This window comes from Etheostoma cragini, chromosome 5 (genome assembly GCF_013103735.1).
Source record: "Etheostoma cragini isolate CJK2018 chromosome 5, CSU_Ecrag_1.0, whole genome shotgun sequence".
Taxonomy (NCBI): domain Eukaryota; kingdom Metazoa; phylum Chordata; class Actinopteri; order Perciformes; family Percidae; genus Etheostoma; species Etheostoma cragini.
The window spans coordinates 27,582,290-27,603,865 of NC_048411.1; the positions used below are offsets into that span (position 1 = coordinate 27,582,290).

Here is a 21,576-nt window from a genome sequence, read left to right on the forward strand (position 1 = left end):
GGGGTGGGGGTTAGTGACAGTTAGTAAGTTGGTCATGACAGTTACGAAAACATGGAGGGAGGGGTGAGCGTGAGCTGTTTTGCGTTGAAGTCACTTGGAACGTCAACAGAAGTGACCATGCAGGAACTCATAGTGTGCCTTTAAATTATGTTTGAAGGTGTGCATATATTTGCTTTGACCGCATTTGTCGGTGTAACTGAAAATATTTTTCCAATGACACACACCTTAGTCAGTTTGATCCCTTCGTACCTGATAGAGAACCGATTTGGGCTCAAATGTACTTTTCTTAGTGTATAAATTCTAACAAGAGCAGATGGCAGAGGTGTGTGTCCTTTGGGACATAAAATAAATGAAGTCCAAGCCAAAAACACTTCTGAACGCTGGCACAAAGTACTAGCCCCTGAGATTTAAAATATTGATGTATCAGTCTCTGCCTTCTAAACCCCACATTAGACATTTCAGAAATTAACTGTCAAGAGCTTCTGTAAAACCACTAATTTCCAATAAATTCCCGTATCTAACGTATTTGCAACAAATGTCTCCCCCCCTGCAGCTGCAATACTGAGGCCACTGTGTGTGTAGTCAGTGTAGTTAAAAGTCTGTTACAAAATGTCTTTGTACTGAATGTGGGCTCCTGGTGTATTTATTGCATCACTCTAAATTCTCATTTATTATATATATTCCCCTTGTCCATTTAGTTGAATCTGATAATGAATTCCTGTCCGTGTTGATTGCTCAGGTTTAAAAAAAAGAAATCCTTCGTCACAACCACACAGCCTCAGTGAAAGGCAGGAGTTCTTTGATTGTATCTACCTGACACCAACAGCAGCAACGTTAATAGTTTGTGGATGTATACACCTTTAATTCAGTTCAGTCAGTTTGTTCTGCTTTTTCTGTGAAGATCAGAGAAGAAGAATCCACATTTCATCTTAGACGTGTCTCCTGGTTTACCAATACTTCAGATTATGCAACCCACAACATTTATGTTTTATGATCCATGTTGACATATTGTTCACATCTCCTTATATGTTTATTACTACCTCTGGTTCTTTATATATAGCATTTGTAAGTAATGACTGCTTCACTGTAATTGTTTTGCATATGACAATAAAGACACTAAAACTGGTATCTTTGTTTTTTGAAATTGTAGGCTACATATATATTTTGGATTTGGACCTTATTGTTATTTTAATATTTACACGTTCTCCCTTTCCTACTTTGTACTGCAATGTCTGCACGTTTATGTCCCTTAATAATACAATTATATCTTATCTGTCATAAAGGGAAAAGCACAACCTGTTGGCACTAGAAAGAAAAGACTGTGGGTTTTAGTGGTACAAAGATATTTAGAAATTAACATGATTCTGGATAAATGCATGTAAAAAAACACCCTCTGTTTTAACTGTTATTTATCATTATTATAGGCGCTTTGAGGCTTCCAATGTCAAGTGCTAAGTGTGGGAAAACCGTAACAAAAGCACGCATGCTCAAAGCTGATTGGCTATGGTCCCGCTGCAGTGGGATTGGCTGTTTGCCAGGTAGAGTTTTCGTCATTGGCTGGTAGCTGTCAGACGTTGTTTTAATGAAGCTAGCTAGCTAGTAAACTGCTGTTACGATGAACGATGCGGATTGTCTTGTAGTCTACAGTACACATTATAAAGTATGTCTTTAACGAAAAATGTAAATACCTCGGTTCCCACTAGCCGCGTGATATGTTATAAACCAAACCTCAGATACATTTCTCAAATTTAACTTTGAGCGGCTCTCCAGGACATAACGGCTAACTGTTAACGCTAGTTAGCTAGCTTTTTTTGCTAACCTGTTTTTTCGAATTCGGGATGGTAACATAACCAGTCAGGAACTAGCTATACGGTTAGAACCTTACATGTTTCTGAGGATAACATGAAAGCAGAGGGACAACTGGTCAAAACTGGCGAAACATAGCTAACGTCACCAGAAACAACAGGTAAGTTAACATTAAGTGCTCTCAGTGAAATCATCACCTGTGTTGTACTTTTGTAGGAAATGTGAAATAGTGCATAATGTTAACTTGTGTCATTTTCTGGTAGTTGTTGCACCATTTCTCTCACCTAAAAACGCCACTGATTCCTATACTTTTATTTTGAAAGGATGTTCAGATAAACTTAATTTCAAATGTTTGGACCTATTCTATTGATTTTTTTCTTAGTCTTATCTTTATAATCTGAAACAATTAAATCAGAGGTAAGCCATTTGACAATAAGCACAATACCCTCAGAAATAAACCCCAAGTGTTTGGGCTAGTGACTGCACACGTAGCTCTCGAATGTGTAAGGATATTTTATCAACATTCATCAGGCTCAGAACAGCATTATTTCTTATAGTAATTTGTAAAAGTGTTGATATATGAGCAAATATAGAATAATCTGAGTTCTGTTAATATAATGTCATGGATATTATTGTTTTACTAAAATTAAGAGTACTGGAACTGATCACAGTAGGTGATTATATGAATGTTGTCCTCATTGTTTCATATTGAGAAATATGTACCTGTGTAATGACGATAAAGTTTAATCTAATCTAATCTAAACGCTGCAGCGCCGCCTTGTGGCCAAGCCCTGTAGATCTACTTCTCTGAAAATAATCAGATTCATTTTCTTTCAAAATCAAATTAGTGCCTTCTGAGATATTTTTCAAGCTATAGAAATGACATAAAACATTGTATTCAGTCTCTCAAATTCTATTACAGATAACAAACAAATAATATATCATACTGTCTTATTTGATAACAGATGTTGCAGTGTGTCTGGGATGGGATGTCTTTACTCTAGTTTGAGTGTTTTATTATTATGTTTTGAAATACCAAGCATCTCTTGTTTGTGTCAGAAATTCCTAGCTGTCCAATGGACCAGGCCTGATCCAGCAGCCTATAACAGACCTGCATGTTTCCACCTATAGCTCGGTGCTGTTTGCCACACTGCGGCGGGCTGACAATGACTTGAATGCTGATTATTGTGAAGATCGACAAAGGACACAAGGAAAGGAGGAGATGAACCGTTTCGTGAGAGCTGGGGAGAATGGAGGGCTGGTGACGGACTGCAGGGAGCTGTCACCCAACCACACAGCCTCCTCCTCCTCCACCGCCTCCTCCATCTCCATCACCTCCTCCTCCTCCTCCAGTGCCGCTGGCTCAGCCGACAGACACGCGGCCCTGCCCTCGCTCCAGACCCGGGGACCTGTCGTCGGTGGCGGCAGCGGCGGGTCGGAGCCGAGGAGATCCGCGCATAAACGCAACCGAGCGGGCCGGGAGGGACGAGAGGAACCGGAGGCGGCGGCGGACCTCTCAGCGGCTGCCGTTGCGGTGTGCGTCGGGGTCGGTAAGCAGCAGCAGCAGCGTCGGGAGGCTCAAGGACGCAGCGTTGGTGGAGAAGGTCTGGAGATGATTTCAGCGGTCAGCAGAGACGCGGATGGCGGAAGGAGCGATAGCAGCAACAACGGTGTCTCCGAACTAACCACGGCCTCTCCTGCGACATGCGCCAAAGGCAAGGAGGAGAGGAAGGGGAAAAACGTGATCCGGGGCTGGAAGAGGGAGAGAGACAGGGACTCTGCCGCTCCTCCTGTCCGGATGAGGAAGGAGAAGCCCGGCGATGGCTCGTCTCCTCCTCCCTCCCTCTTTCTCCCCTCGTCCGCCCTGCCCGAGCATCATCTGTGCCGCGACGGCCCCGTACACTGCCAGTGCGCCGCTCCGGAATCTAGGATCATGGGAGATAATAGCAACATTAACAACGTAAACAATAATAGCGGGAGCAACGGCGGCGGCGCTGCCAATAAAACTGCGCTGGATTGTGGAGTTAAAAGCGGCGGCAGCGCTATTGTTGTCAGGCGGCAGCATGACGACACGCCGGCGGCCAAGAAACACAGAGGAGTCGAGAAGGTAAGCAGCTTTTATTGTCTGGAGGCCAATAAGAAAAACCAACAACACAAAAACAAACACATCAGATATCACCTCACACCTGCAGCTGCTTCATCTTATACTAAACATCATGTTCACATTTAAATGGCGGACACCTTTAAAATAAAAGGATATAAATGAAATAGTTTTGATAGTCAGAGCGCACACACAATCAGTTAGATGCAGGTGTGAAGGCCACAAAGACGCCTGTACAGCAGCAAACACACAGGAGGAATGTTTAAATGGATGGAAATTGAGGTGGAGGTGGAGGGATGACCGCCTGCCTGCCTGCCACATGATATTTATTTCCTATTGTTGTTGCCCAGCTGGTGTCATTGGTCCCAGTCTCCCTGTCTGTCTGCTGATATTTAACGTGCTGATGTACAAAGATGATTTTTATTTTTTGGGTCTTTTTTTATTTATTTTTTTTTGCGAGAGGAGGAGAAGGGAGGCGGCCGCAGCAGTGTGTCCTCCATCTCCATCCTACTCCTCCTCCTTTCATTACAATTTAATCTAGTCCTCCTTGATTTTGCTGGAGATTGAAGGAGGGAGCAACTATTTACATGTGCAGCAGCAACTCAACAAAGGCTTGAGGTAATAAGAATGTTCCTCTTCTGTAAATGCTCTTTTTTGTTACATCTGCACAGGCTTTATTTGTTTATACAATTTGGGAAAATGCCCATAATGTCAAAATGGATCAGGTGTTAGAGTGCGGGCCAAATTGTTTTTTTAAATAAGACATATTACTGTAGGTTGACAGGTCGCACTGCTGAGGTTTAACAAACCACTCTGAGCTCCCATTTTCAAGTCGTTTTTAAGGGTCTTATAGGGACATTGCCCTTCACTTGTGAAATCATTTTGGGGGTTTTGATAAGTCATCAGCATGAAAGACAAAGATGGAGGAAGATGGGTGGTGAGGTAAAGTGGGTAAAGATGTTTGATAGAGAAGGAGGAAATGGACGTGACAGCAGAGGACATATGCTGGAAGAGTCTAAAAGAGATAGGAAGCAAAAAAAAAAGAAACATATGAAGGATGTCGGGAAGAAGTTTTTTTTGTGGTTGTTTTCTTTGTGTGAACGCAGGATTAGATGAGGCAGGAAAAATCGAAGCATCCTCCCTGCTGGCAGATGCTGCTGACAGGAGGAACGCTGGCCTGCCCCGGCTGCTTTGTTTATTTGTTGATCTGAAGGATTCCCATTCGGCTGTGAAACACACACACGCACTCTCCCCCTGAGCTCTGTAGTGACTGTAATTCATTCTCTGTCAACAGTAATCTGGGCTGCACGGAAGAGTTTAGTGTCCTGTGATGGTTGCAGTGGAGGCGGTTAAACCTTAAAACACTAAGATCAGACAGTAAATTTGACATTAAAGGGATCATTTAAATCTTTTGAAGAGGGCTTGTTTGAGGTATCAACGTATTACCTAGATGGCTGTCGGCACGCCCCCATTTTAGAAAAGCAGACAGGAGTACCGACACAGAAGCTAATCAATGTGAGTTTTATTTTCTCTGGCAGACGCAGCTTCTAGAGCAAATAAAACACAAGGTCGCAGATTTGGTTGGTTCTCAGGTTATGTGATTTTTGTATTATTACCAAAATTTTTATTGTGGGAGATACAAGAAACAAGGCAGATACGCACTACTTAAAGGTTCAGTGTGTAACATGTTTAGTTGTGCATTATCAAAATCCGTGTTGCCCGTTCACAAAATAGTCCTCTTTCACAAATTTTTACCACGTTTGCCGGGAAGGGACATACAGGACATGCTGCTCCGCCTTTTGCGCTTTGGCTGTCACATGATAAAGTCACAGGTGCTGCTAATGCTGCTAACGGGTATTGTTGCTTCCCGGCCCGGCAAGATGAAAGAAGGAAACATGCAGGACCACTATTGAAAATTCAAATTTGAGGAGTCGTCTTCTTCGCCCAGAAAAAGAAATAGACATATTGAAAGGAGCAAGAGACTGGCTTTTTGAAGCGTGAAGGCTATAGCTGTAATAAGTACTTTGAACTGCGTGGTGCAATAGAATTGATTGTGATATATGATTGCAACGCTAGATGGGAGAAATTCCTACACATTGCACCTTCAAAGTAAAATTGCATTTTAAGGGTTTGGGAAAATGAAAGACTCTTCCTGTTATTTTTTTAAAATAAAAGACAGACTGTTCATTATTCATTTGGTGCATTTTATATATTTTTGTCAAAGAGTGCTTGCAAAACTTGGCCACAATTTGTCTTCTTATAGACCCTCCTGATGTCAGACATTTCCACCTGTCATGGAAAAAAAGTTCAGGGTCAACTAATGAATAGATATTAGTTACACACATGTTGTAAAAGTGTCAGCTAAGGTCTGTTGTCAGAAAATGACAATGATATCTCCTTGGGAAAGGAGCCTTTTTAAGTCAACTGTCTGTTCAATGATTGGCAGTTCTCTTCGTTGCCCCTGCCGGCATCAACATGAACCCTTCCTACAACTGATTGATCAAACGCACTACTGTCATTGTGGTCTTTGCTTTGCCTTTGAAAACGGCAACAGTGTATGCTGGCTGAAAAAACATAACCTTTTTTTTTAGTTAAACTCAATCCAGACTGCTGTCCACCTGCTCTGACATGCTCATGTCTGCACTCCTCTTCCTTTCTACATACAAACTGACTTGCTGTTAATCGAGGCTAAGGTTTGTAAATCACTTCTCATTTCAAACCTTTTGTGAGCAGCTGGATGTGTTTTTAATTATTCTTCAAACACTGTGTTTTTTGCACTTTCTGTTTCCATTTTTACAGTTTTTAGAGCTGTAAGATTCAACTCAAGAATGTGAGATTTGATGATGCATTTTGTTTAAATTGATTAGAAATGGGATTAAACAGTTACACCCCTGCTGACAGGAACAGATGTGGAAGCGCTGAATACATGACATAGTTGTACAAAGCCTGGATGTTACACAACGCTTACAATTGACATTCTAATTACACAGAACCATAAATTAAATACATTTTACAGATAAGGCAAACGTCCTTGTGTCCTCAGTTAAAAGTGATACCTTACAGCCTTTTCTGTGTCTACACAAATGGTGTTTCAGCAACGTTTTTCAGTCCGTCTTCTGCACAATCTGATGGGAACAATCTGCTTATATTTTAATCATACAGCTGTCTACACATTTTTTAATTGTTATAAAAGTCTATTTTCTGCCCCCTGCTAAATGGCAAATCGTTACCTGCAGATGCTTTGTGTTGATGTGGTCAGCAGCAATGGTCCATGGGTATTTCACTTCCCACTCCTCCCGGTACCTGCAGTAACATGTTTTGGCTGTCCCGGGACACCCAGCTTCATGTCAGAAATCGCTGGTTTCATTTCCCTCCAAATGTTTTAATCTATCAACGTCAATGCTGTGCGTCACTTCTATGCAGAGTTGTTATCAATTTGCGTCACTAATGTGTGGCAAAAAAAAAGAACTATAACAGCCATAATTCACGTAAACTCCAGAGATAACAGTGGGCAACATCAAAATTACATTTCCTCAATACTGTTGTTCAACAGTATTTCATGTTTTTTTTTGGCTTTAATACTAATCTAAGTCTGGTTTTGTCTAATGTTTTAATTAGGAACAACTGCTAGTAATATGAAAAGGTCCAACATTTTTCAAGACGTCTGGTCACCCTAGGCACAGCGATGCTTTGAGTTAAATGTTAGCAGCATACATATAATGCTCACCATTTTAGTGTAGTTTGCTAGAATTCTAACATTTGGTAATTAATTAGCACTAAACACGAAGTCCAGCTGAGGTTGATGGGGATGTTATTAGTTACATACATAAACCAAAACTTATTGGACAAATCAAAATGTTGACCTGATGATGGGGCTGGATCAAAAGTCCGAGCATCACCAAAGTTATTACAGCTCATACTGAGGGGAAGGTGAAAGATGAGCCACATTTCATGTTTCATTAAATAAGCTGCTGAGACAATTCACTTAAAGGTGCTCTAAGCCAGTGGTACTCAAAGTTAAGCCAAGTACCCCCTGACCAGCGCAAAACAAGTACAATACAGCGCTGGCAGTGATAGATTTACTAAACAATAACCGCAACAAGTTTTTTACAGTTCATTCTGGGGACACGCAGCTCGCGGATAGGGAGGAGATGTTTGCTGTATGTGTCAAAAAATGTTGTAGCCTAAAAAACACGTGACATCGCTGAGAGCACCTTTTTAAAGCCACAAAAGTAAACCTTAAGATGGTGTTAGAGGAAAAGTCAGAGGATCACCAAAGTCAGTAGGCTTCAACCTCTGCGAACCATGAATGCCTGAACCAAATGTCAGTACAGTCCATCCAATAGTTGAGATGTTTCCGTCGGGGCCAAAGTGGTGGGACGACTGACCTGCATTGGAGCTGCTTATGCTGTCATGGCTAAAAATATACAAAGAAAAGATGTAAAGATCTTTCAAAAACGACTAAAATTCTCAAGCTTCCATATAAAATCAGATGCAGCCTTGTTGGCAGCAATATAAAAAGCAGTTCTTGTGCTGCTGAAACTCCGACTGCCATCTGCATGACAATAAGATGCACTTGGGTTGTTCTGTGAATGACGGCGGCTGCTCTGCTGTCACTTCCTGTCTGTCAGCGTGGATCGTGCAGGCGGGATGAGGATGAATCAACAAATACAAATGCTGCTTCTGTTGGATCCGATTGGTTTATCATAAATTCTGATCACTTCACAGGAGCGTTGACGTGCACGTCAATATCCGGTTATTCCTCAGGACTCTTGAGTGGTTTTAAGAGCGTGTCCGGTTTACTTTAACCGCGGTGAGCTCGCCTCACGGCTGTATTGTGATGTCGTGAAACCAGCATCTCGTGAGTCAACCCGTCTTTATCTGATGGGGTTTTTAACAGGTTTTGCACAAGCTGGGTTTCCATGGCGACTATGACAGTGTTTAGTTTATTTAGGCAGAGTTGCGACCAGAGTGTGATGTTGCATGTAAACAGCTGATCCCGAGTGAGCGAGCATCAGGACGGAGAGTGATGAGGAGAGGTGTGAGTGTTATAGCAGCATCACAGCTGTTATCATTCATCTCACCAGAATACAGAGGAGGTAGACTTATTAAAAGTAGCTTTACAACAGTGTACAAATAGGTAGTAGGGCTGCACACTATATCCTTTGTTTATCGTCTTTGCAGTATCAAGTGGCCTCAAACTTGTCTCGTACTCGGCCATTGGCCTCGCCAAATATTGTAGTTCTTGACCGATTCCAGCCCAATATGCTTCCGTACTAAAGTTCATTCTTCATTCTAAACAAATCCATCGATGAAGTGCGCTTGTTTAGAAAACCGATGTTAGTTGAAATCAAAATCCATCTAGACTGGGCATCGAGACCGGTCTCCTGGTATCTGCCTGGCTGCATCATATACCTCAGTCATCAGGTATCAGTCATTTTCATTTGGGCCACAGACACGATGTCAGCGAGCACTTTGTACTATGAGTTCTTCAGCACCAGTAATAAGTTCCAGAATGGGAACATTTCCATTTCATATTTTAAGTACATAATATGGCCTAATTTGATCCTAGAGTGTGTTACTATGCACTTGCTTTTTGATTATTTAAAATAATAAAGCAAAAGGATCATATTCAAGTAGAAGATAGTCTGTCTGTCACGTCACATAGTTATGAACAGGCAAGTAAGTGATCTTGAAGAGGATTCTTCTTTTACTCTCTCAGTAGTGACTGTTTCTAATTTGGACTCAAACTTTTTTGGACTCGGTCTTGACTTGGACTTAAATCTCTTTGGACTCCTGGTCCTGGTCTTGGACTTGGATTTGGCTCGACAAAGGTGGACTTGAGTACAGCTCTGGGGTCTTATTTATAAAACGAAAGAGCTTTACTAAAAGTGTACGTACGCCACAAAAAAAAATCTGATTTATAAAACTGTGTGTACAACTGTAAGCAATGCTCCCTTTATAAATCACAGATTACACACAAGTGTGCATACGTGAGTCAGCCTCTTATCCTGCCCTGTACGCGCCCATTTTTAACCATAAATAGTCAATGCAAAGCTCCTCCTGAATGCTGAGAAGTATGTTAATGACCCTGGCACTTGTTCTTTTATCAGATGCTCGAGAACTGCTGCAAAACAAATTATAATTTTGGCGTGTTTTTGCACATTGTAGGGAAACCTAATCTATAAACTACCTAAATTAATATTAACATCCAACATGGCAGGCACTACGGCACTTGGTGGTGGGGGGGCAGTCACCCGATACAATTTAAAGACAAAAGTCTAATAGACAAACACACATTTCTTCATGCTGGTTCTTCACGAACAGTATTAAAGTTGGAACCGATAACAGAGTGTAACAGTTGTGCGAGAACTTGACGGCTGATATACTGTATGCATAGTATTAAATATGGATATTTAGTTATCTACACTGTGTTCTATTGTTATCTAATGGTAGGGTATCCTGTATTCCATGTACTCGGGCCATTTCGTCCTCTGCGCTCCGTAGCAGACAATAGGATGGTGAGACACCGCCAATTAAATTATAAGAACAAATTTTTATTTAAGATTTAGGTTGGATTTTCCTATGTGTTTATGGAACAATTCAGAATCAGAAATACTTTATTGATCCCCAAAGTACTCAGTACAAGTGCAAATAAAACTGCTGGATTTAATCTTCATGATAACATGGATTATATGGAGTTAGAAAATGTGCATAAAGTTTATTTTTTATAAATCACAACCATTGTGTGGGAAGTGGTTTCCGTACATTTTCAGCCCCGTTTTCATCCCCATGTTTATAAATGAAACCCCTGGGGCCTCATTTATAAACGTGGCGTATGCACAAAAGAAGACTTACGCCGCAATATACGCAAGAGTTGGGATGTAGAAAAAGCTAAATTGAAGGGGAAATGTGCGGACACTCTGATCATTGATGACATCAACAAAGCTATTCTTACAATTCATTTCATCCACAACAGCTGTTTGATCAATCTGCAATGAAAAACTGACAAAAAACAAGATACTATAGTAAATTCAAATGAAGATATTTTTCAAACAAAACCCTCAAGTGTTCTATAATTAATTCATTTAATCAATTTATTCTCATGAATTATACGATAATCAGGACAAATAATGTTTACACTGGTGCTGTTTTCGATGCTTTTGTCATCGTTTTATAAGGGTCATCATACACAGTATCATAGTGTTTTATACAGTGTTTATTTTTATGGCTTTAGATTGTTTTAGTTTTGGTTTTACATGTTTCTTTTTATTGTAGGTCTAAAGTTTTTTTTAACCATTGCGAAAGGTACAATAGAACGTTTTACTAATTACATGCTGCTTGTGCGGAACCATTCGTCATTAACAATTAGATTAATTCTGACACCTTTAGCTTTTTAGATACAATCAAATTGTAACAATGGCTGGATTTGCAACGTTGGGAGATGTTGCAAATGTGGACAGACGGCAGGAAGACTTGTTTGCAAAAGAGGATATGGCCTCAGAACCGGTTCCCACTTCCTGGAGCTATCCTGTTTATCTCTGTGCTGTTTTGGGCCCAGTGTTCCAGATAGAAGCACTCAGAGAAACAACGCCGTCCCGTAGCAAAAACACTGTCAACTTTGATATCGGACCATTTCTTTTAAATTTGGGCCACGGTCCGACCTTCTGACGCTCTGGCATTAACCATCTGCAACATGGTGTCGGTCTACAGCTTTACTGGCTTTACTAATGACCACACTGTGCCCGTCAAACATAATTTCCTCTTTTCCACCTCTCTAACTAGAACTCTAACTTCACATTGAGGGAAAGTCTTTTACTTAGTTTTCCTCCATTTGCATGATGTCGGAATGGATGAAAGTTAATTTGGGGCATTCTACTGACAATTTAAGGACAATTATGGTTGACATGAAGCTGCCAAAGCTGCGGCACATTTAAAGTCGATTGGGTCATATGAAGGGAAATTGGCAAGTAGAAATGGTACAATACCATTTTTTGGTATTGTACAATACCTGAACTTGCTTATCCGCTGATACGAAGTACTGATCTGATTAAAGCGTGTTATATATTTTATTATGTTTTAACAGCTGTGTGCTACTGTCCCTTTAAAGACCTGATATGATTTCTATCTTTGTTGTTGGTCTGGCTCAGGTTAATCTCACAAACAATGAATCCCACAGAACCTTATTTTATTATCCAGTGTGACAGTCACTCATAACGGAAAAAAGAACATAAATAACCTATTTTAACGCAGATTTTCTTTAGGGCTTCAATAAGTGGTATCAGTACTTCCGATACCAGCGTTTTAGGCAGTCTCAGAACATCTCTAGTGGCGTAGGACGTGCGTGGGAATGGTTTTACAATCTGAATCTATGACGCAAATTCGCCGCACAGTTTTATAAATGAGACCCCCGTTTCATAAGTAAATCCTGCATTCAAATTTTTACTTTAGTAGAAACACAAAGGTATGAGCATCAAGATGTACTTGTCAATGTATATCAGGTAATTAAAATGGTTTTGTCTCTGTGTTTGCAAGCTCATGTCAAGTCATGTGGGTGAACAACAGCCTGGAGCGACGCTTGCTGAGCAGGGATGTAACACAAAGTATTTGGAGCCAAAGCTTCTCCCAACTTCACAACTGAGGAAAGCAAGCTTTAATCTGATTGTAGTCAAAACATCAGATTCATATTTGTCAACACTTATGACAGAAAAAAACATGCTTGGAAACACTTAAGTTCTTTATGCTGCAAATTCAAAATTATTATTTCAAGTTGTTGATCTGATGTTAAAATTCAGCTTCTCCAGATCTTTCAGGTGATATTTTCAACACTCTCAATGATAATTCACCTTTCTTACGTTCGCCACATTACACTTACGTGTTAATGATGCTAAAAAAAGAGAGAAAAAATCCATGTTAATCACGCCTCTTAATTCAACATAAATTTACAGTGTGAAAAAGACCGGGATGTTGTCAATACATTTGTTTTCATTCTTTTGGCTCACAGTATTCTTTATCTGGTAAATCCTTCATTCAAAATGATTTAATTAGCACTTAGGTTTAATAAGGACGCACGTTTAAATGACATGAAAATAGGCATTTTAAAGAGAAAAATAAAATGCAACCATAAATCTTTTTTTGTGTTTACTAGCAGTCGTTTATTTTCTGATGATGACAGGAGTTAATAGTGAAACGTTCTTTTTATGTAGCGTCTCATCAGCGGCCCTCAGCAGGATTCAAACTCACCCCACACGTGTCCTGTCACATGTCTTTCCAAAAACCCTCTACACTTTTTCTTAAGGCACAAAATGTCTGACTCCTGACTCTTGATGTCGATTTCTTAGCGGGGACAAACCAGCCGGGGATCTGACTCATGTCTGCTGAGACGTCAGATCTGTCATGTGCAGCACAGCTGTGAGTCACATCCACAGAATTTAACAAGGAGTGAGCATTTTATTTGAAAGGCTCTGTACCTCTCTATGTAAAACAATGACAAATTGACTACAGTGACTAAAGAATCACTCAATATATGATCGTGCCCGACTAGAACCTGGATATTTAAACATACAATGGGCCCTATCTTGCACCCGGCGCAACTGTCTTTACTATGTTAAGACCGACGCGGTTGTTAATTTCTCATCCACATCGTTTAAATAGCAAAAGCACCTGCAAGCACCTCCAAGGTGAAATCTTGGGGTATTGCTATCTTAAGGCAGCGGGAACTGACCACGCCATTGACCAACAAAACCCTGGTCTAAAGTCAATAACGCAGCATTTCATTGAATTTTAACTGCATGTTAGTAAAATGCGTCTAGGCTCGTGCACAGCGTACTCACACTATGTATGGTGCACACACACAGGGAAGCACAGCAGCACACAAACACGCAAAAGATAAAAAATAAAAATACTATGGTGCAAATCCGCCATCATAATAGCAATGTGCCAAAGTCCAAAGTGCCAGGTGTCTGGCTTTTTAAGGGAATGGGAGATGACACTCTGATTGGTTTATTGCATGTTACGCCCAAAACACACCGATGAATTAATGAAAACACTAAGTACAACCCATTTCGCATGGACCGTCAAACTAGGATTTGGACACGCACTAAACACACCTTCGCCAGGCGCTTCACGCCATGGGCTTAGATCGTTAAAATAGAGCCCGATATGTCATTTGCTGCCACAAGGGGTCTCTCAATCAAAACAATAACAAAGGTCGGAGTTTGCCAACTTCACATGGAAAAGCCAGATTATACTATTTTAAATATCAAAGGTTGACTTTTAATTTTCTGTCAATCTGCTAATTGATTAGTGATTCACGGTTTACCGCTAATAAAAACTTTCTGTTCTGTATGAGGGAAGAAAGTATAAACCACAGTAGTTGCATGTTTCAGAATCAGGATTTGGCTTCTTCAAAAGTCAACACTTAATCCTCCACGAGCCACCTCGCGGCTTGTCCCAGAAGCGTGTGGGTAACCCCCCCCATGATAAATTTGATCTGAGATGTGTGTCATGTTCCGCCCTGCTATGCTCTTATTTTGTGTTTTGTTGTTTTCTGGACTACCCGTTTTATTTTGACACCAACTTTTTGTGTACCTTCCTGGTCACTTGTCTTGCTGTCTTTGTCTACTTCCCCGCCTGTGTGATTACCCTCCCGCCCCCTATGTGTCTCACCTGTGTGTGATCATCATCACCTGTGTCCCCTGGGGATTTACTCACCAGATTCACTTACCTGTGCCAGATTGTGTACTAGCCTTGTGTGACGTACTTTCCGTTTGTTTTTCCCCAGTGTTTCCTAGACCGATTACCTGTATCCTGACGACTATTTTGCCTGCCGATTTTGTACTGTTGCATTATTGTTCTCTGAACAATAAACTAATCTTTTCTTTTATCTTGCGTCCTGAGTCCGCCTATTTTACCCTGACAGTTTGTACATTCATTACAATATTGTTGGAAGAGAGATGCACCTTTCAGCTCAGTTATTGATGCAAACTTGTCTCAAAAGGTGCTGCCTACCATGAGATTTTGACTGAATCTTGTTTTGAATTCAAAACCACAATTACTGCTGCTTCTGACTTCACTCACAAATGAGCGAGCAGGATGTGTTCAGGGTCACGGTTATTCCACAGCAACTGAAGACCATTTTTTAATCCTTAAAGACAATTTTCTTGACCTTGTTGGGAAATATTTTTCCTTTATTTTCTTCCTCTTGCTAAAGAAGGAAAGCGTCAATTCAAAATCCAGCTTTAATGTCAGTGTTACAGTTAGGAGTGTAACGATACATCAATCTTGATCAATATATTGATGTAAAGTGAAAATATGCACATGTATGTATGCATACATAAGCATACATTCATGCATACATGGCCCTTAATTTAGAGTCACACTTTATATTTACTCTTTTTATCACAAAGAATAGTTTATTTTTAATTTAAGTGTCTGGCAGAGCTTGGTAATAAAATTGTCAAATCATATATATTTTTTTTGTGTTACTGTATTAAATGGGCATAAGTGTAGCTCCTATCAATGGCAGGCCCATATATTAAATCAAAATAAAATCGAATCGTGAGCAGCTTCAGCAAATATTGTGTCTTGTCCAAGAATCTATATAAAACCTGTGATTTACACCCCTAGTTCCAGCCCAGACTGTGGCTGGTGGAGGAGTTTTGCTTTGGTCTTGTGTGTAGGCTCCACTGTGCTTTGATTGCAAGGAGATTATTGGTTGAAAACATGGAAATCAGACAGGCAGAAGGCAGAGGTAGCCCCCCCGGTGAATTTTAAAAGAAATCTGAAGCTTAAATAGTTTTTCAAAATGAGCAAGTGACCTTGATAGTCTTTTTTCCTTTAACATCTTAATATTCCTCAGTTCCTCTCGCCATCCTGTGGAGAATTTGTGATGGCGATCTGCAGGCTTCTATTCTTCTAGGTTGGGATAAAAAAATCAATTTCAGCCCATAAACATGGTGGGGTTCATATGTTGAATTTCAACAAATACATTTAGAGTCAGTGAGAAATGTGTGTTCAATCAATTCCAATTCGATATAGTCCCGTCCTGTTGTATCTTCAGTTTACATTTGCATTTTCTTCATATTTAAGTTCTGATTCAAACTACCGTTAAGGTTTGTTCAGACAGAAAGGAAATGTTTTGCCTTGAATCCTTCGGACAGATTTGACTGGACCATTTGTTTGACTGTGTCGTCGCCAAAACAACCACAACCATGTACCAGGTGCACAGACGTTAGCTGTAAGCCAGCGAGAGATGGAGGCACCTACTGTGCCTGTGTTCAACCATGTCTCCCTAAAAATGATGTTCCCATGCAACAAAACTGCATTCTCCATTAATGTTTTGTGGGTAACTTAATTTTTCAGCAACTTGTGCACATTGTGAAACATTGGCTGTCTAAAACAAATGTTCAATGTTATAAATTGAAACAAACTTACTTGGTTAAGTTAAGAAAAATATCCTAGTTTTGGTTTAAGACTTTGGCAGACTTTCATTAGATATGTTATTAGGAATACAGTTCTGTCGAATGGGAATGTAATTTTTAGGCGACAGGACTGTTGTGTTTGTGTTCAGCTCAGCTTCAGGCTGACCTGAGACCTCAGCAGAAACTGCAGTTCCCTTCCAGTCAACCTCTTTTTTTTCCTAACGTCTTTGTTTCTTTTTAAAGTAGATTCATGTAGGCTTGGAGTCATGGAGTCCTTTGCAGCGGCCCAGGTTGGAGTCCAACCTGCTTTGCTGCATGGCATCCCCCATCTATCTCCCACCTTTCCTGGCAACCACTGTCACTATCAAATAAAGGGAAAAAAGCCCTCCAAAAATGAAACACCATGACCATGTTGAAACATTTTCAGCTTGCACAAATTGCCTTACCATCAGTCCCTGGCAAATGTGCATGTATTTGTGCCCATCCACCAATTACCATTGTGCAACACGTTCTGAGTGTGTCCAGAGTCTCTCCAGATAATGGGGGTCGAGATTCGTTCATCAGCATAGCTTTGTGGACCAGCTAGGGTGACCAAACGTCCCAAAAGATTTCTGAAATCCAAGCAGTTGTCCTGAATCCCGAATCCTGCCCTTATTGTCCCGAAAATTAGTGCAAAGTCTCAAGAGCAGACTCTTGAGTAGTTATAGTCTGCCATTAAAAACTGTTAATGGGGATTGAGTCCCCCTGCAGCCACGAGCCAGCTCCCGTTGGTGCTCATTGGCTGCAAATGTAGGCGCAAATTTTGAAAAACAACCATTGATATTTTTAATGCATTCTTTTTTTGAAATGGAGGCTCAGGCTGGTGTCCCAATGAACACGTAGCTAAAAATCAAGCAACATCTCTGCAGGTACCGGGAGGACACGGTAGAGAAACACCCCATGGATTACTGCGGTTTTACAAACAGAAGACTCTGTTATTGCTCTGGTGTTATTTACTTTTAGCATCAATTTAATGCTATAGAGCCAAAGGCCTACAGTTTTAAATATACTGGAAACAAAATGCAACTGCAATGTTGGTGCCAGATCGCAGCCAAATGAAAGTCATGTTAACTTTAAAAATACCAAATGTCTTCTGTCTCATAGTTAGCGTTGGATTGTCAGCCTCGCCCGTCTGAATCTATTTATCCTTATGTTGGGACAGCTCAATCAATTTGTTGTAAGAAACCTATACAGTCTTTATGTAGAATATACTCAACAACTACGGTACAGATTCTTAACAAAATTGTCTTTGACATTCATGGTCCCCCGAGTGAGATCCTGAATGATTTTGACGGCACCCTAGACTTCCTTCTAGTAGCACCATCATGGTAAACAGGCCAGTTGTATATATGTTTTATACAATATAAAAAAACAATGCTCAAATTGCCATGAAATGTATTTGGAACCACAGTGAGGCTTTGCAAATGTTATGGAAAAATTGTAAAATTGTAGTTATAGAAACGCTTTATAACGCTTTATGTAGTGTAACAAGTCAAAAATGATTAGTCCCACAGTAAATATGTGATCAATCATCTGCATCAGTAGAGCTACAATACTGTAGAGTACAATAGAAGGAGAACAAGTGTACGAGGATTAGACGTCAGCGCTGACAGTATTGTTCTCTAATGGAGCCACAGAAGAGATGTGTGTTTTCAGAGCAGAACAACAGGCCATGTTGAGGCTGAGAGTCCATTAGGTATTGAAGTATCAATGCCAGCCGGTGTGAAAGGGATTCATGGTACAACGTTACACCCACACACTTGGCTCTGCGTTCATTCACCACAGCTTCCACTTCTGAAGGAATCCCTGAAATACAGAAAACTGCCAGCGTCTGTCGTTCTAAGAATCACCTCGTATCCTCCTCTGCTGCCTTTTCATGATTTATTTAACTGCAGCTTTCTTAACATCTTGTTCCTTTCTACACAGGGGGGTTAGTTCTCTCATCTGAAATCAGATTAAAGATTCTTTCATCAGAGTTGATCAGTGTGGTGAAAAATAAAAAATGTGGCCCAGTGGTGGCTAAAAGCTTCTAGTATGTATTGTTGAAGCGTTCCTCACAGCACAAAGGAGAGTTTGTACATAAAACAAACCGGTCTCCGGTCTGATGTAATGTTTCTCCAGATGTTGAGCCTCATAATTGGCTACAAACATCTGCTTGTTTAAGGTGTAGCTGCACTACATTTTGGGCAAGTTTTTTTTCACTTTTACAAGAAATATTATGTTAAAAACAACTAAGTACAACTCCATGTTTGTGTGTTATAAGACACCAGTTTTTTTGTAAACATCGTTTTGGAAGAGTCTGTTTTCTGTTTTTTTCGACAAAACAGATTTCTATTTATGGATGATTACATCAAATAAATTGTACATATACAAATATGTACATATAATTTAAAAGGCCTGACAATCATACTTTATCAAGGCTAAGCTGCTTCTTACAGTAATTTTAGGTGATTTGCCAAACTTATTGTAGATTTGTTCACTTGTTAGGTCTGTTTAGTTTGAGTGTGGTCCATATCTAGTTTATCTGTAAAGTGTCCTAAATTGATTTCTTTGAATTGATGTACAAGTGCCCTACAGCTGGACCCCGGGGATTAGGTTTAGGGAACAAAAGCTTTTTGTTAAAGGTGCAATATGTAATACTGACAGCTAGTGTTAAAAATAGTTACTGCAGTACAAATTCAAAATACTGGGTAGAGGTGTCTCCCCCACCCTTTCCTCCCCAGACTCTTAAGTTCATGGAGGTGTCCAGGATGAGACAGCAGCATCTATAACAATGTTGCTGGACACTTGTCTCTCATAGCCAGACATTACTTCATAGTCATAAAAGCTCGTTCTCACGTGGAGCTCTTGACCCAACGGACAGACACACGTCCTCGGCTTAGAATTACAGTGAGAACTGCTAAACACGCGGCAAACTCACTGTTCTCTCTTTCCGATTTACAGCCCCCCTCCTTTGGCTCAAAATAACTCACCATTGTCAGCTACGGTTGCTGAAGTGGGCCACACGTTGTAAACAGCAGTGGCCCCATTGCCCTCCGGTAATGTTAGCTAGCAGTTAGCAGGATTAGCACGATGGCATTAGACTGACTAATGACCAGTCAGGATCACTTTACTGGCTCAATTGTTATTGCGAGTAACCAACTTGGGTACTCTAGCTATATAATTCAGTGTGAGACAAATTACATGAAATGCCCGTCCCTTGTAGCTGTAATAAGCTAATGCTTACCTGTTTATCAGAAATTAGTCAACTCTGCCTTCTTTTGGGCTCTAAGCTGTCTCCATCATTCACATAGATATCCAGTATTTACCTGGAGTGTGTTACGGCTCTGGTCACGCAAGTGTTAGAAACGTGCAGTTTTTTTTTTAGGTTGGATAGCATATATCTGCGTTGATTCTGTTTGCTTTCATTGTACTAACGTAACGGGGTGTGTATATATATATATATATATATATATATATATATATATATATATAAACTGAACAGTTGATAACAACACACAGGCCAAAACACAAACAGAAATTCCATCACAGGACAAAAATTACAAAAGGAGAAAGTACTGGCATTAGAATTCTTGTCAGAAAAGATGGTATTTTATCTTATCATGTTTCCTTAATATCTGTTATATTGGGATCGTCTTTGGATTTATTACAATAAATATCTTACATATTGGACCGTTGTTTTACTAACAAATGTTCATTAAATAAACTTGCTGTCTCAAATTACTTTTCATTCAGCTTTTTATTCAACCAAGACCACAACGTTATGTTTAATCAATATGTCCTCATTGTGTTGATGGAGAACATTATCTGAGAGGCATTACGTCTTCTTCAAAACATATTTACTATTGCATATTAGCTGGATATAAACAAAATTTCTAGAAGACAGGATTAACAATCCAACATCGAGGAGCTAACCGTCACATCTGGGGTTGTTGTTATTAAAGATAATAGGTCTCAATAAGCATTTGCTTTTTACTTGTACTGTATGTTGTAAGTATGATGTCAGTGGCAGTTATTGTGATCGACCAGTTCACTCTGCCATCTTACAGATTTCCCTGTAGTAACCTGATTGAGTCTGTTTTATATTAAAGCCTGTCTCATTTCAGATGCTTTATAATTATATCGTTATGAAACACTCACAACTCTGGGAGATAAATTTATGCAGAATTGGGGGAACATAATTATTGTTAATGGTTGATTGTGCGGCGCTAGTGTTGGGGAAGGAAAGAAAGTGGTAATTTCATGCCATTAGAGCTTGTCGTTCAATAGGAAGGTGTGTGTGTGTGTGTGTGTGTGTGTGTGTGTGTGTGTGTGTGTGTGTGTGTGTTGTGTGCGCGGGCGCACTCTTATAGTGATACTGATATATATATACACACACAGAGAGATACTGTAGGAGGGAAAAAAGAGCGCTGAGAGATGAGAAAGGCTAGAGAGAAAAAATGGGAAAAAAGATGGCTACCATTTGCAAAAACACACACACACACACACACACACACACACACACACACACACGAACACTACAATACATCCTCTTTCAGCAGCCTGACAATAAAGACAGGGATGATTTCTGTCTGGGAAAAAAACTGTCAGTGTGGCTGCTTCCTGGGGGATTTAATAGAAGGGGATGTGAAGAAAGAAAGGGAGAGGGGGAAGGATAGCATGGAGGAAAAGAGGCAAAAGAATCAGAGGAGGTAGATTAAGAAGCACGGCAGAGAGAGGAGGAGGAGGAAAGGAAAGACAAGCAGAGTGGTGAATAAAAGGAAGAAGAGAAAATTATAAACGGAGAAGGAGAGTAGAGGATGGCGCATAGGTGCAAGAAGAGGAGAGGATGAGTAGAAAGAAGAGATATGTTCAGATAGCAAATTCTCATCAAACACGTCAACACAGTTCTGTTGCAGCAGCTTCTGTAAACCCTCCTGCAATCCATTAACAGAGCTGGCAGAGAGGGCGGATGGATGAAGAGATAGATGGATGGATGGAGACAAAGATGGATGAAAAGATAGATGGATGGATAATTGGATCATTGGTTTGATTAAAATTAAAAACACTTACAACAGGATTTGATCTGTAGTCTCCTACTCGCATTAAAATGTTTTTTTTTTAAAGCATAAAACCCAAAAGATGAAAAAATCTTTGTTTAATTATAGATTTTCGAGGCAGAATTAATGGAAAACTCAGCTGGCTCCCCTGGTACAACAACCCCCCCCC

The 21,576-nt window shown here is 40.3% G+C and overlaps 1 protein-coding gene across 2 annotated transcripts in view; it reads left to right on the top strand.

The window, feature by feature from the left end:
* The first annotated feature begins 1,583 nt into the window (after positions 1-1,583).
* The window catches only part of znf608 (zinc finger protein 608), a 49,335-nt gene continuing 29,342 nt past the window's right edge, over positions 1,584-21,576 (top strand). The window contains exons 1-2 of one of the 2 annotated variants that reach the window (XM_034871152.1): positions 1,584-1,966; positions 2,938-3,913. In XM_034871152.1, the coding sequence (XP_034727043.1) occupies positions 3,029-3,913 (885 nt within the window). In that variant the 5' untranslated portion in view covers positions 1,584-1,966; positions 2,938-3,028. Of the gene's footprint in view, positions 1,967-2,887; positions 3,914-21,576 lie in introns of those variants that run through there. The other variant, XM_034871151.1, reaches the window with a different exon arrangement.